The 14853-nt window shown below is 41.5% G+C and overlaps 1 protein-coding gene across 1 annotated transcript in view; it reads left to right on the top strand.

The window, feature by feature from the left end:
- The window catches only part of VWF (von Willebrand factor), a 1169185-nt gene extending 1157368 nt beyond the window's left edge, over positions 1-11817 (top strand). The window contains exon 52 of the mRNA XM_078673989.1: positions 11365-11817. Within this exon, the coding sequence (XP_078530115.1) occupies positions 11365-11553 (189 nt within the window). The 3' untranslated portion in view covers positions 11554-11817. The remainder of the gene's footprint in view (positions 1-11364) is intronic.
- Positions 11818-14853: the final 3036 nt, after the last annotated feature.

Genomic DNA, 14853 nt, shown 5'->3' with positions numbered 1-14853 from the left:
ATCGAGCAGAATGTTGCACGGTAATTCTCTTCCTGCACATTTATTCCCATTTCTGGAGGTTTCAATTTGTAAATGCACAGTCCTGCTAATTATGCGTGCAGAGTACGGGTGAGAGTTAAATTACACTTCCCTCCGTGATTTCAGGAATTTCGTATCACACTTGTTATGAGAAGTTCCCAAAATGCCACCATTACACCATCTTACATCATTTATGCCCTGTGCAGCAAAACTTTACAGTGAACATGCAGGAAGAACGCCTATGTCCAGAATGTGAGCAGCTCCTTGTGGATTTCAACTGTTTGTCAGTTGAAATGCGCCATTCTGACGTAAATTAATAAATAATAAATTAACACAAAGGATACATTTGGCACTAAAAATAATGCTAAATCACAGATTTGCATTGCATATAATAATGTGTAATGTTGCATAATTTTCCTGAAATTACACAAATCCGCACACCTCCAGTGTAGCATTTGCACCCTGCAAGTACCATGCAACTCCGAATCAGGGGCAATAAGTTCTACTGAATCCTCAATCATGCAGCAGAACTAACTCCACCTCATTTCAACAGAAACAGTCGACTACGCAGCCTCAATCTAAATTACAAAGCTTTGATGACTTTAAAATTGGCAACATTTCTACAGTGTTTAAAATGTGAAATTTGACTCAGATCCTGCTGGATACATCTAAACTGGCCAGATAGCCCATTTCTTATCCAGAAATACAGTGTGTCTTCACAAAATCACTTCTAGCTTAAAAATTGCTTCATAAATCTTAAAAAAAGATTAAACATTTGATTCAGCTTTGTATAAAAGCCTAACCTGATGTATTTTTCTAGCTGCAACAATTTATTTACTTAAGGGGTCCTATTAGCCCTTGTTAGCAATTCTGGCTGACATGATGAAGATGGAGCCAGCCAGGGCTCATCCAGATTAGAACCAAAACATTGCCACTTCGTACAAAAGTCGAAAATGAGACATTCGCAACAGCAATCACTAGTTGAGTCTCCTGTGCAGGAATAGCTTTACACGTTGAAAATCATTTTTAAAGTTACATTTTCACTTGAGGAAACTGAAGGATATGTGCGTCACCTCCATAAGAATACAAAGGATTCAATTTCCACTCCACCCCTTAAGTAAAGGGATCCATTTTAGACTGTGCGTGCTCTATTACATTTTAGGAATAATCGAGGTGTTGCTGATGCAGTGTTATTGCCATTCTCCAAGATCACCTTCCTGAAACTTATTTTGTGAAGTGTATTGTTTATACAGATTCCCTGAATTTAAGTCTTCAATGCTTACTAACTAGGGGGCATATTATCAAGGGGGTTTATCTCCGCTTTTTTGGCTTTAAAAGCCAAGAAAGCGGAGATAAAATTATCTCCCTATTACCTAGCTGTCGCTAACACCAGTTAGCGACAGCTAGTAGGAGATAGCGACCATCTTGGGCCCCGCTTTGCATGTCAGTGAAATGTATCACTAATGACATGCAAAGTGGGCGTGCCAAGATGTTAGCGACTGGAAACAGTCGCTAACATCGCTATCTCCTATTACCAACTTTTGGAGATATTCGCGCTAAGCGCGAATATCTCCAAAAGCTAACACCTGCCCCTGAGCAGTTCTTAGCCATGTTATCCAATGGTAGGTGGATAACATGGCTAAGAGCATTAGCTCGGTAATGCATGAATATCGCTGACTTTTCAGCGATATTCATGCATTTCGGCCAATTTTTATCGCTTAGGAGATAAACCTTGATAATAGCAAGGTTCCTAAGTGATAAAAATCACCGCAGCTCGGGGGTAAAAATATTGCCGCTAAGCCAACATAGCGATAATTATCGCTAGTTGTTGGTAATATGCCCCAAGGTTATATATTTATTATTGTAGTTTCCACAGTACGTGGTAAAAATTCACAAAATTCAAATCAGGTAAATTGCTCGTGCACATTAAACATCAGCTAAACCAAAGGATGAGTCTGCATATGATGAAATTGAGTGCAGCCACAGACAAATGCTCCTAATATCAGCTATGGTGTTACTCAATTCGATTTCATCATCCACATACCTTCATGTCCTTGCTTCCTGAACATGAAAATGATAATCTGGGGCTCTCAGCTGGTCACTGTATCAGTGAAAGTTATAAAATTACCAGTGATTTGGTTGAATTTGCTGAGAAACTTTGTGAAAATCCACAGGTGCCCGTAGATATTGGGAATACAGTGAAATGCAGGCTATTTCGATGTGGGTTAGCAAAAATGCTATCACAGCTTGGCCTAGCCTTTTAGGTCTCCTTGCTTTTAAAATAACAATATTTTGGCGATAGTGCTACAAATCTTGTCATTCAGAAATCGTTTATGTTCAGAAGGGCTTTGTTAAAGAACAGAAAAATTGTAAATCATACATTTAAAGAGTAAAGAGTACACTATATCATAGCAATGGACGATATCAAAGAATGTTTAGTCATGCGCTCTAAAACTATAATACCAAATACCGGAGCAATATGCAAAAGCCACGTTTAAACATTTTCCAATTCGTGCTTGCAGGTAAAAAACAGGAAAGAAGGAGAGAAAAAGAGATCCAGGGATTGATTGAAAGGACTATGTAGATAGTTATTAAATACTAAGACACTAATGCATAGGAAGACCGGGAATGTAGTTTATTGAATATAATCTTACAGTACATCAATAAATAGTCTGCACAGCAAAGTTATATCACTCATAATAAGAGAGTTGAAGGTGGTTTAAAATGCTCTGATAATGTACAACTAATACTGTTGCCTAAGAAAGTTGTGAGAGGTAACCAGAATAAATCACTGTTAAGCTTATGGCCACTAGACAATCACTAAACAGCATAAAAGCTGTATCCAGTCTATGATGAAAAGATACACTGTACCCTCAACCTTTGTATGAAATCTTTGAAGAACATTTACAGTTAATTTGTTGAAAGGTAACAGCTATTAACAAATCCTACAGTCTCTATTTAAAAAACAGAGATGCATCATTAGGACCAATTAAGCTAACAATAACAAGATAAACAGTCTTCAAAGGAAACTGAAGGTGAAAGATTCCAGATCATGTGCCTACAAGAAAAAGTATGTGGTCACCAAAAATAACATATGCAATAAATCACTAAGAGGAAAATCACAGGACCTACATTTAGCACCACTCCCTGAGAATATTTAGTCAAAAGGAAAGGGTTGATGTACAGTATGTTATAAATAACAAACATTGTTTTTTGTGTCTGCTATTCTGGAAGTCTTATAAACAAAAATCCCAGAGTTTTTTTCTAAAACATACCTGACTATGTAAAACTCAACTCTGCCTCCCAAGGAAGTTCTCTTCTAGACGTAGTCATCCAAGAATTAACCTGGGGTAGATATTTATAAATCTAATAGGCTTTTGGATTTGAAGCTAAGAAACATGACAAAGAAGGATCAGTAGAAACTGGAATATTTGTCACATCAAGGGAAAGACCATCACCAAATATGACTCCTTTAGAGGGTGCACCAACTACTCGTCACTTGAACAGCTAACCTGCCAATGACATTGAGAACTGATTGATTCTCACCAACATTCTATCATTACTCCTGTGTCTACCATGCAATAGCAATGACCAAACTCCACAATTTAGTACACTGCTTTATGCCTGCTAGCAATGTCTGTTTCAAAATGAATTACTCAAAGTGCATCAGCAAGAAAAGGGCCAGAATTAAAAGAAATTACTCCAATTTTCACCCAGAGAATATGCTGATCACTAATCCCTCACAGTGATATTTTACCAATCTCAAACACAATCTTAGGATCATACCTTTCAAGTGTAGCTCCCTGTTTCCAAAACAGACATTTTTGATATGCACTGTCTCTATGCCACATCACTTTAGATAATTAACATATATAACAATTTCAAGATCACATTAAGGAATTGATGGACCTCAGTGATTCTATTTCTCTATTCTTATCTGATAGAACAATCAGGCAACACTAGACTGGACTTGACATTCCCCTCACCATTTTGCTAAACTCTCTAAAGAGACCTCAGAGTGCCATGATCACTTTATGATAGTCTCCTACAGATAAATAAATGTGGTGGTACAGTGATTATTCTTTTTTCACTGAGGGATGCGAGGGCAGCTGCAAACCTGTATACCTAATCCTCAAACTTTAATTGATAAAGACATGAGGAAGCAAGTGCAATTTTTATTTTTTCTAATAAAAATAATAATGTTATATGTGGTTCTATATATTTTCACCACCTCCTTCAGCAACTCCTTAGGACTTCTTCTCCACAGGGGAGGCAGCCAAAAAAGGAGGCACACACTTTTAAGCACGAGTGACATACCTGTTAAAGGAAATGGAAAGATTTGGTTTGAATTGGCTGAATTCTAAAACACATTTTTGGGTACCTACATTGAACAGTCCGCTAAGCAATTTATGTAGACTCATAAAAAATAATCCTCAGTATATCTGTAGAGCTGCTGGTATAGAATTTGCCCCTACTCCCTAATCAGAATATTTTACAAAAAATTGAGGTTCACCCTGAAGCATGGTAAGTGTTCTACCCTTCCTTGCATAACCAAGCAGGGGTACAGGTATCCTTAGTCATACCAGTAAGCAGTGGCAGGTGATGATTTTTCTATTTGGAGGAGGTCATATTCCTGCCAGGATTTCTCCCCATTTTTGTCCAAATTTACCATGAGAGTTCCCCATATGCTTTAGCATCATCTTCATTCTGCCAATGCCAAACATTTGTTATGGGTACCCTATTATGCCAAGAAGTACAGACAATATTCCAGTACATTAATTTTGACATTAATACTGCCCATAACCCATGGGCGGCCGTTATGTAAATTACCTCTAGTGTTTCAGAGCCTGCATGTTATCATGGTATTATGGGTATGCCATGGCTGCCCTCTCTGAGGCAACAAATTACCTCCAGTATGCGAACACCAGAAATTTGCCATCAGGGCTCTCCTTATGTCAAGTACTACTTACAGTATTTCTGGGTCTGCATTTTGACTTGTGTGGCCTCCCTTATGACAAGAAGTATGTTTAATGTCACAACACCAGCATTTTGCCATGGATGCCCGTGCTAAGAATTTCCTCCAGTGTGCAAGCACCAGTTTTTTTCCACAGCGGAGCCCTATCCCTAGAATTACTTCTAGAATGTCAGGACCTTCATTATGACATGTGTGTCCTTCCTTAAGTCAAGAATTATCTCCAATATGCCAGCAGCAGCATTTTACCTTGAGTGCCACTTTAAGCCCAGAATTATATATTGAGTATGCCATGGCCATGGCCAGCGGCAGAATCACAATCATAAAACATGAAAACAAACTCACTCTTACTCACACTCTTTCACTTTTACTTTCACTTTCACTCATGCTCACTCTTTCTCACATCCACTCTCTTCCCCCTCACTCACTCTAACTCACATGCTCTCACTTACTTATTCTCATTGATACTCACTCCCACTCACTGTTAGGCACACACAAACATACTTATATTCACTGATTCTCACTTTCACTTGCAAATGCACTTACACACACTCACCCTATTATACTCACTGACTATGTGCCCTGGTGCAAATGTACTTGATGCATCATTGATAACTACACCCCTGACTCCTTTCCACACCCTCTCACGATCTCCATTCACTCTCTCCTACTAACGCCCCCACACTTCTTTACACAATCCTGACACTCTTTTATTAATTTATACAATCATACTCTCTCACAGCCATAGATTTTCACCCACTTTCAATGTCATTGATACTCAAACATACTCACAAGCATACATAGTCACTCAATTGCAAACCCACTCCCATACATAAACATGCACAGAGAAACAACATTTTTTTACTTACCTTACTTCCTTTGCTGGCAACTCAGATGCTCTATGGCAGTAGTAGAGCTGGAATCTGCTGCTGCAACGAGACATGATTCCTAATGAGGAGGCAGAGAGAGTGGCAGGGCCCTGTTTGACCAGCTCAATCCCTCTCCCAGACTCTTGATAGGAGTGGAAGCACAACCCTATAAGAACCCTGAACAGTGACTGGATCCCTGGCCCAGCTGCTCTATATTGATTCTCGTTGGCATCATAGATGCATTCATGTGTGCCATGACAGCCACATTTTAAACAGATATACTGGCTGCCCGAGGCATGTGCAGTACATCTACTAAACAAAATTGCTTGCTTCGTTGTGTGGGGAAGATAGTTGAACTACGCTCCTCAAACATGTGCAATCTAGACATCCACCTACAGAGAGTCATGCTTTTAAACAGCACTCCATCACTGGATCATGCCTCACCACCCACACACCTTTGGTCCTCTTTTCATCAGGAGCAAGGAGATGAAACTGAGAGGGCTGACCTATATACTGGCAGTGCCGATGAAAACACAAAAGTTGTGTTTTCATATCTACTGTTGAGTTAAATATTTAGCAATTGTGGCAGTGGGCAGTAATGGGTGCCTCGCGGGAACCAGGGCTGCACTCTGAAGACCCTAAGCAGGATCTGCTTCTGCCCATAAGTCACATAACTGTGGGATAAATCCAACACATTCCCTGGAGACCAAAAGTGATTTTTTTGTGTAGAATGAAAATGTGTAATGAATTAGGTTGCTGACAACAGCAATTATTAACATAATATGAATGACCCTGTCAGTAAAAAAATCAATCACCATAATGCATCATATTCCCTATTTTCTTCTCTGAATGCTGCCAGAAAAACAAGATGAGTAAATGAGACAAACCAAATGGCATAGAACACTGCATTGAGAGCAAGATGGCAATAGAACCCTGGTAGTTGTCTTTATTCTTATCCCTTCCCTCTTCCCATCCCATTTTCCTGCCATTTTTTACAGCACTCCCATGGAACACACATAGAAAAAAGTGCAAGTCTGGTATGCTCATATTGAGAAACAAAGAATTTGTATTTCCATGCAGCCTTGTAAAGACCAGAACCCTGAAGTTCTATGTCTTAGGTTTAGAGACACACACCCCTTCAAGCATTGGGAAGCCAACCCCTTTGATGGAAATAACACCATTGATGGTCTGCCTGAAATTATCACAAAATAATACAGAGTAAAAAACTCATTTTTGATCAACTCTGTAATTCACTCTTTTCCCAGTGACTCTGATCTGGATGTAAATAATGCTGACCATAAAGCAAGTCCTCTACCACATTTCTACTACATCCCAGATTAGTCTTGCCCACTTCCCCATTCCACACAATTTGCAGTTCTTTGAAAATGGTTTCCATACACAAGTCCATCACATTCTTTCCTGATCGTTCAAGCATGGGCAGTGTGCACCATGAAACACACCAAATGTGATGGGAAGAATGCTTGCAAATAGTCTAACCACTGGCAATTTCCTAAGGTAGCATGTCAACCCATCCTTTTTTTGCCCAATATGCCACCTCAGAATTTCCCATATGCACACTAGTCTTGGCCCTGCTCACAGCCCAAACTTCCAAAACAGGTCCTCTCTGACTCAGAACTCAAACGACCCAAGATCCGTTTCAGCCTAGTTTGGCCTCTTCAGTTGAAAACAACTTGGTTCTAGTGGCATAGTGAGCATAGGACCCATGTTTAGACATACCCTTTGCCATATAGGGCATTACATCAAACACACAAAAGGTGATAGGAGGAATGCTTGTAAATAGTCTATTCACTGGATATTGCTCAGGAAGCATTTCAACCCAACTTTTTTGTCCACTATGCCATCTCAGATTAGACCCAATCATTTATTTTATTGTATTTATTTATTTTTTAATTTTGTAATACGCTACAGCTACCCAAAAAAGCTTTCCCAGTCATAAGCAATTCAGTCTTAGTCCTGCTCCAATAGGAGCAGACATTGCTTTAAATGGGCCGGTACTCACCGGTACTGAGTACCGGCACTTCTAGATTTTTGGCCCTTGAGTACCGGAACTTTTCCTTGTAAAAAAAGAGTACCGGTACTCATGGGGAATCAAGCCAAGCTCAGTGAAATTCAGCATATACGAAAAAGAAGCGCGACACAGCTGACGAGTTGGTCGTTTTCCTGAAGCACTCTGATCGAGTGCTAATCTCCCCTCCTGCTGTCATAGCAGAATAGGGCAGCATTTGTTTGGAGTCTGATAAAGGAGGAAGGTGGTGATAGACAGTGACGCTGTAGCCGGTGGGAATCAAGGCTTAGTAATGTGGGCAGACTCCCTTTATCGGACTTCAAACAAATGCTGCCCTATTCTGCTATGCCAGCAGGAGGGGAGAGTAGCACCCGATCAGAGTGCTTCTGGAAAACGACCAACTCGTCAGCTGTGTCGCACTTCTTTTTTGTTTGTATATGCTAAATTTCACTCAATTTGGAAAAGCAAAACCTTTGGTAGGCACATAGTCGAGCTGAATATCTATTGAATAGTTCTTAAACTCTGATGGAGACACGTCATCGACAGCACTGATGTGCGAGCGGCCCCCAGTCTAGAATGCAAATTTCTGTCACCCCTTCTGCTAGCTACACTGTGACTCTGAACAGGATTCCCTGCTCACCTAGCACGTCGGGATCGTATCAACCACAAAGAGTTTATGATGAGAAATTTCCAAAATGCAAGCCCCGGAGTGTCGTGGCACATTTGAAACATTGTCATGCCCAGTGGATGTGAAGGGTGAAGGTTGCAGGGGGCATTACAAACAGAAGCAACATTTTTCTTTTCAGTAATAAATACTTTCTCATAGAGAGTGAAGTTTGCTTTGTGGGAAAATTGGTTGTGTTCAAAAGTACAGCAATAATTCTGTGTGAGTGAACCAGCAAATAGGTTTGCTTCATTTATGTATCAAATGTGTTGCCTAAAGCAAATGTTTTGTTATTTGTTGGGTAATTGATCGTAAGGACTAATGCTCTAGTTAAAGAGAAACTAACCACTTTACCTCAATAATGATCGAACCCTACTACAGAGCACTTTGTGAATTGTTTTTCTCTGACCACGGAATATCCTAAGTTCTCTAAGACCATGAGTTGGCAGTCTGTACCTTAAAGCTCTTGAACTCTCAAGGCCACCTGATCTAGGAAAGAACCTAGAATTTTAAACCAAAGTCCATTGGATTTTCTAAACTAGTGTTTTATTGGCCTAAATTCTTTACTTCGTTTTTGTGAACTTTTTCAGTACAAGAAGCTTCCTTGATATTTTAACCAAGCTGGTGCTTCTCTTTTGTCCCCAAAATTCCCCTATGACTTGCACGGAGATGGTGAAAACCCAGTGCTGTAGTCCAACAGTATTATTTTTGGCACCCACTCTTCTGAGAAGGCAGAGACACTGCAGCCTACGGGGCGTCCCTATAATAGGACAATTACCCTGATGTAATCTGCTTTCCTCCCTTTTTGCTGGGTTTTGTGAGTAGACTTAGCGGCTGTGAAGATTGTTGACCTATTTTGTGAAGTGTAATCAAATTGTTCTCAGGCTGGATTAGAAGCAAATTTGCAATTAGTGGCTCAGGTGAATGTATGTTTTTCATCTCAGTATCATTCTGCACATCTGCACATCAATTGAATCTCAGTCAAATTAAATGTGTGCCTCTGGCCGGGGCCCTTAGCATTGCCAGTAGCCCTGCCCCCATAGCCCCACCCCCAACCCCGCCCCCTAGTTCACATCTCAATTTGGTGAGTACCTGCACTTATCTTTTCCAATTTAAAGCACTGGGAGCAGCCCACCTCAAACAGCCAAACTAGCTCCTCCAGAACATAAGCAACCCAAGACTGGTTTCAGTCTAGCCCGGATTCTGAAGTCAGGCACAGCTTAGTTCCAGTGGCACAGTAAGCATTAGACTCCCTTCTGGGCAGACCCTTGACCACTTAGGGCGATATATCAAACATACAACATGTAATGGCATTTTCAGACTTACAATTTAAAATCCTAATTTACCCTACGATGTTATTTTAATGTGAGAGTTCAGAGACACCAAACTACAAATGTCTATCTTTTGCCAATTGGAAATTACAATTAAAAGATGTTTTAAGGTGATCCCAATGTTAACCAGTGGGTGAGATAGGCATTACAGTAGTGAAAAATGAAATGAGCAATTTTTCACTATCAGTACATGTGAAACTCAAAAGTACATGTCCTACCTTTTAGATCCACTGCACCCTGCCCATATGACTGCCTAAGGCCTGGTTGAGTGGTGGCATATGTAATATAATGAACGATTTGGGCCTGGCAAGTAGGTTAACTTGCCAGGTCGAAAATACAGTTTAAAACTGCACACACAGGCTCTGTGTTGGCAGGCCTAAGCCATGTTTAAAATGCTGTTGAGTGGGTGCCACAATCAGTGCTGCAGGCCCACTTATAGCATTTAATTTACAGACCCTGGGCATATATAGTACACTTTACTAACGACTCATAAGTAAATTAAATAGGTCATTTGTGGATAAGCCAATGTTATAATGTTTTAGGGAGAGAGCACATGCACTTTAGCACTGGTTAGTAGTGGTAAAGTGCCTAGTGCCCTAAAGCCAACAAAAGTGAGGTCAGAAAAAGGGGAGGAGGAAAGCAAAATGTTTGGGTGTGACCCTGCAGAAGGGCCAGGTCCAAAAATACCCCTATATAATATGAACGGGAAAGTTTGGCTCTCATATGAGAGATGAGCTCCATCGCAATGAAGTAAAAATGCAAAGGACATGGTTAGCTCTCTATGGTAGTTAAAGTGTTCACATGCAGCATAACGGTTTATTGACCAATTTGCAGGCACATTTGTTAATAGTAACACAGTCCACAATCTGGCCTCACTGTTTGGATGAATTATAAGTGCCCAAAGTATGACTGATGAGAGACTCTCTAGTGTAGGTGAAAGATGTGGCGCAGCAGTCGAGTGGCTGACTCGAGAGTGTGGGGCTCATGGTTCGATTCCTGAATGCAGCTCAGCACCATGTGATTCTGGGCAATTGCTCACTTAATCTCCATGACGCCCTCAGCGCCTGAAGACCGTATGGCGTTATATGTTTGCGCTTTACAATTATGGATTATTATTATAGTGCTTTTCAAAGGGATACGTTGTGGTAGAGTACAAATAGAACAAATTTGACCGGTGTACACTTTGTATCAAAATTAAGGTTCACATTTACCCATTAGAAAGCCTATCCTATGCCAGTGCACAGTATACATTCATTACCACCGTGCTTGCTACAAAGTAAAAGTATAGCCATATCACACAGAAACAAAAATAGGCTGTGATAATTTATGGAAAAAGCAAAATGTATTTCTGACAAGGTGGATGGTGATTGTGAATGAATATGACATTCGTGAATGTATCTATATGTACTTTGCACACTTTTCAACTTTAATTCCTCACTTCATACATACTATATGTTGTAACCGCATTTTATTTGAACTTCTAGGGGAAATGTACCAGCAAGGCCATCTATTCGATTGAATCGGACCGCGTGGAGGATCAGTGCATTTGTTGCTCAGCTACTCAAACAGAGCCAATGAAAGTCCTTCTTCACTGTGCCAACAGCACGGTTGTGGAGCATGAAGTACTGCATGCCAAGCAGTGTGAATGCCTATCTAATAAGTGCACTAAATGATTCCTTCAAATGGAAACTCGTTGAAAGACAGGCACTAGTCTTAAAAAATGTATAGGTGTACTATAAAATCGTCATAGAACCGAATGTATTTTATGGTAAATCCATAGCACTTTTTCCATTACTTTCTCCATGACTTTCATTTAATAATAATTCAAGCATTGCAATAACGTTTCCTTACCTGCATATTGTTAAGGAATATCTCTTTGAATTCCTTTGCTGATCGATCTCATATACTGAAATAAAGTAAACTGTTTGAAAGTAAAAGGACCTGTGCTTTCTTGAGTTGCTAATGATAGCATATACATACACGTGTGATTGATTGAATCCTATTTCAGATCAAAGCATGTATCTTTTTTCTAATGATCCAGTGCTCAGTTTTCTACGTACAGGAAGTATGTGTTAGTGATAAGGAGGAAGAAAAGTTCCATTTTTCAAATGTCTTTTGTAACTTCTTTCCATAAACCTTTTATCAACGGCAAAATACGATATGCAACGCAGAGCTTTTGTTTATTTTAACTGTTACAGTTAAAGCTATTACAGACACCACACATCAATAAAGCAGAATTAGCTGAGATTCAATAGTTCGAACTGTAGTACAGTGTGAAAATCAGTAGTGATGTGTGTGAGGGAAGGCTAAATTAGAAGCCCGTGAAACTGTTTTGAGAACTCTGGGGCATATTTACATGAAAATGGAGCTAGGGGATACTGCAAGCAATTTTGCTGCGCCGTGCTGCATCATTTTCAAAACGCAGGAATGCACCGTGTTAACAAGACTATGGAGCATCCCTGCGCTCACCCCTGTGCTGGTACTACAAGAGCTGCGTGCAAGGGCGCCTGCGTTGCAGGGGTGATTGTGTTTGTGCAGGACGGGACTGCTTCCTGCACAAAAACAATCATTAATGGAGTTTTGCTCCTTTGATGTGTGCTGCAGAATGTAACACACATAGAAAGAGCAAAAAACGAGGAGAAATACAATTATTTCTCCTCCTTACTCCACATTAATGCTTCCTTTTGAAAGGCATTAGTTTTTCGCACTGTCTCAGATTTTCAGAACCTTGTAAATCTGCAGCAGTGTCAAAATGCCATGGTTGTTGCTGGGAACACCCACAGCAACACCCATTACACACCTCTTTACCGCAGGAAAACTGCGTTGCAGAGGGCCATATTATGAAAGGCTGTGTTAAGTCATGCAAAGTGGTTTAGGGAGGCCTTGTAAATATGGGCTAACATAGAACCCCCCCAAAGCGTCTAAAAAAGGACGCTCCGGTGGCACTAGGGGCTTGTAAATATGCCCCTTTGTTCCAGAACTATCTGCTATGTGGCAGTAGACTTGCAAGAGGAGCCCCTGCTCAATTTATCCTTGAGTTCCGGAGTGGTGCCTTGGGATTGGAAACATGCACTTATTCTGCCGCTGATCAAAAAGCCTCAGTTAGATCCGTTGCAGCTGGCTAATTATAGACCGATCTCCCTCCTCCCTGCTCTGGCGAAGGTGGTTGAGAAGCATGTCCAACTTACACTCACCACCTTTATTGAGAAGAATAACATTCTCCATGACTCTCAATCTGGTTTCCGTGCGAATTACAGCACGGAGACGGCCCTCTTGGAGGTGACCGACGCCATCAGGGAGACGCTTGATCTTGGGGGTAAGGCTATGTTAGTCCTCTTGGACTTGTCGGCGGCCTTTGACACCGTCCCTCATGCTGGTCTCCTTTTAAGACTCAGGGAGATCGGCTTGCGGGGGACGGTGTTGGATTGGTTCCATTCTTTCTTATCGAACCGCCGGCAGGTGATCTGGGCTCCTCCTTTCTCCGCCGAAATGCAATCGCTAGAGGTTGGGGTTCCTCAAGGGTCCATCCTGAGCCCCACCATATTTAATATCTATATGGCCCCTCTGGCGGTTGTAGCGGAGGCTTATGGGGCCCAGGTCATCTCATACGCTGATGACACCCAGCTTTTGTTCACATGCAGCAAAGGTGAGGCTTTTGACGGCGACAGGATTAAGAGCTGTTTGAGCGCAGTTTTTGCGTGGTTTCAGCGGCACAGCCTGAAGTGCAACTCGGATAAGTCTGAGCTGCTTTTCTTCGGCTGTGCCCCTGACCCGGCCTGGAAGTCCTGGTGGCCCCAGGATATGTTCCCCCCGGAGAAATCATCTTCCCAAGTGAAAAATCTGGGAGTGGTGCTTGATGATGCTCTCTCCTTCCGCCCACACATCATGGGGATATCTGGGAAATGTTTTGGCATCCTCAAGATGCTGAGGAAGTTTCTTCCTCTGCTGTCCCTACAATACCGGAAGACAGTAGTTCAGGCGTTAGTGGGATCTAGGCTAGATTACGCTAATGCGCTTTTTGCGGGTCTGCCCAAGTATCTCCTGGCCAGACTGCAAATTGTCCAAAATTCGGCGGCCAGAGCTATTTTCGGCTTGCCGAGGAGAGCCAGCGCTCAACTGCTTTTGAATAAGTTGCATTGGCTGCCTATTTCTAAAAGAATCCGATTTAAAATTCTCACGCTGGCCTTTAAAGCCCTTCCTTCTATCGGCCCTAATTATATTAGGAAGCGGACGGCCTTCTATGTGCCGCGGAGGATGTTACGATCTGCCGATTTGGCTAAATTGGAGGTGCCCCCGGCCAAGCGTGTCCGGATGGGAGAACGATCCTTTCAATTTGTGGCAGCTCGATGCTGGAACGAGCTCCCTCTCTCCCTGCGCAAAGCTACGAGTCTCCTGGCTTTCAGGAAAGAGCTGAAGACCTTGCTCTTTTCCGCGTAATTATTACGACTGTAGTGCTGCTGCCTTTTGTGTTTTTAGGTTTCAGGTCTCTTTGCCAAAGCGCCGGGACGCCCTCTTGGGCAGCCGTGCGCTCTAAAAGTACGGCCTTAACATAACATAACATAACATAACATAAAAACATCTATCAGTAACAAGAAGAAAAAACAAACAGTGAAATGTTGCATATTTTGTACAGGATGACAAACTATTCTGTGAGTGTGTGTATGTGTGTGTGTGTGTGTGAACACATGTCCATGTATGCGTGAGTGTGTGTGTGTGTGCGCGCGTGGCTGTGTGTCACCCACAGCAGGGTGTAAGAATATATGCAATAACTATCAAGGCATTTTTATTTACATTTATGTACTTGCTATTTTGCATAGTGCATGCCTGTGAGAAATCAGGTTACTGCTGGAGGAGGGGTGAAACCCATACTCAAACATCAAGCTAGCCAGAGTGAGGTACTAGCAAACCCCAAATTTAACCTGTGCTACATATGGCCCAAAGTGAACAATAGTGCCAAAAAGACCATAGCGCCA

The sequence above is a fragment of the Lissotriton helveticus genome, chromosome 1_1, assembly GCF_964261635.1.
Source record: "Lissotriton helveticus chromosome 1_1, aLisHel1.1, whole genome shotgun sequence".
Taxonomy (NCBI): Eukaryota; Metazoa; Chordata; class Amphibia; order Caudata; family Salamandridae; genus Lissotriton; species Lissotriton helveticus.
The sequence above is the reverse complement of the archived record's forward strand: the minus strand, read 5'-3'. Positions and strand labels throughout refer to the sequence as shown.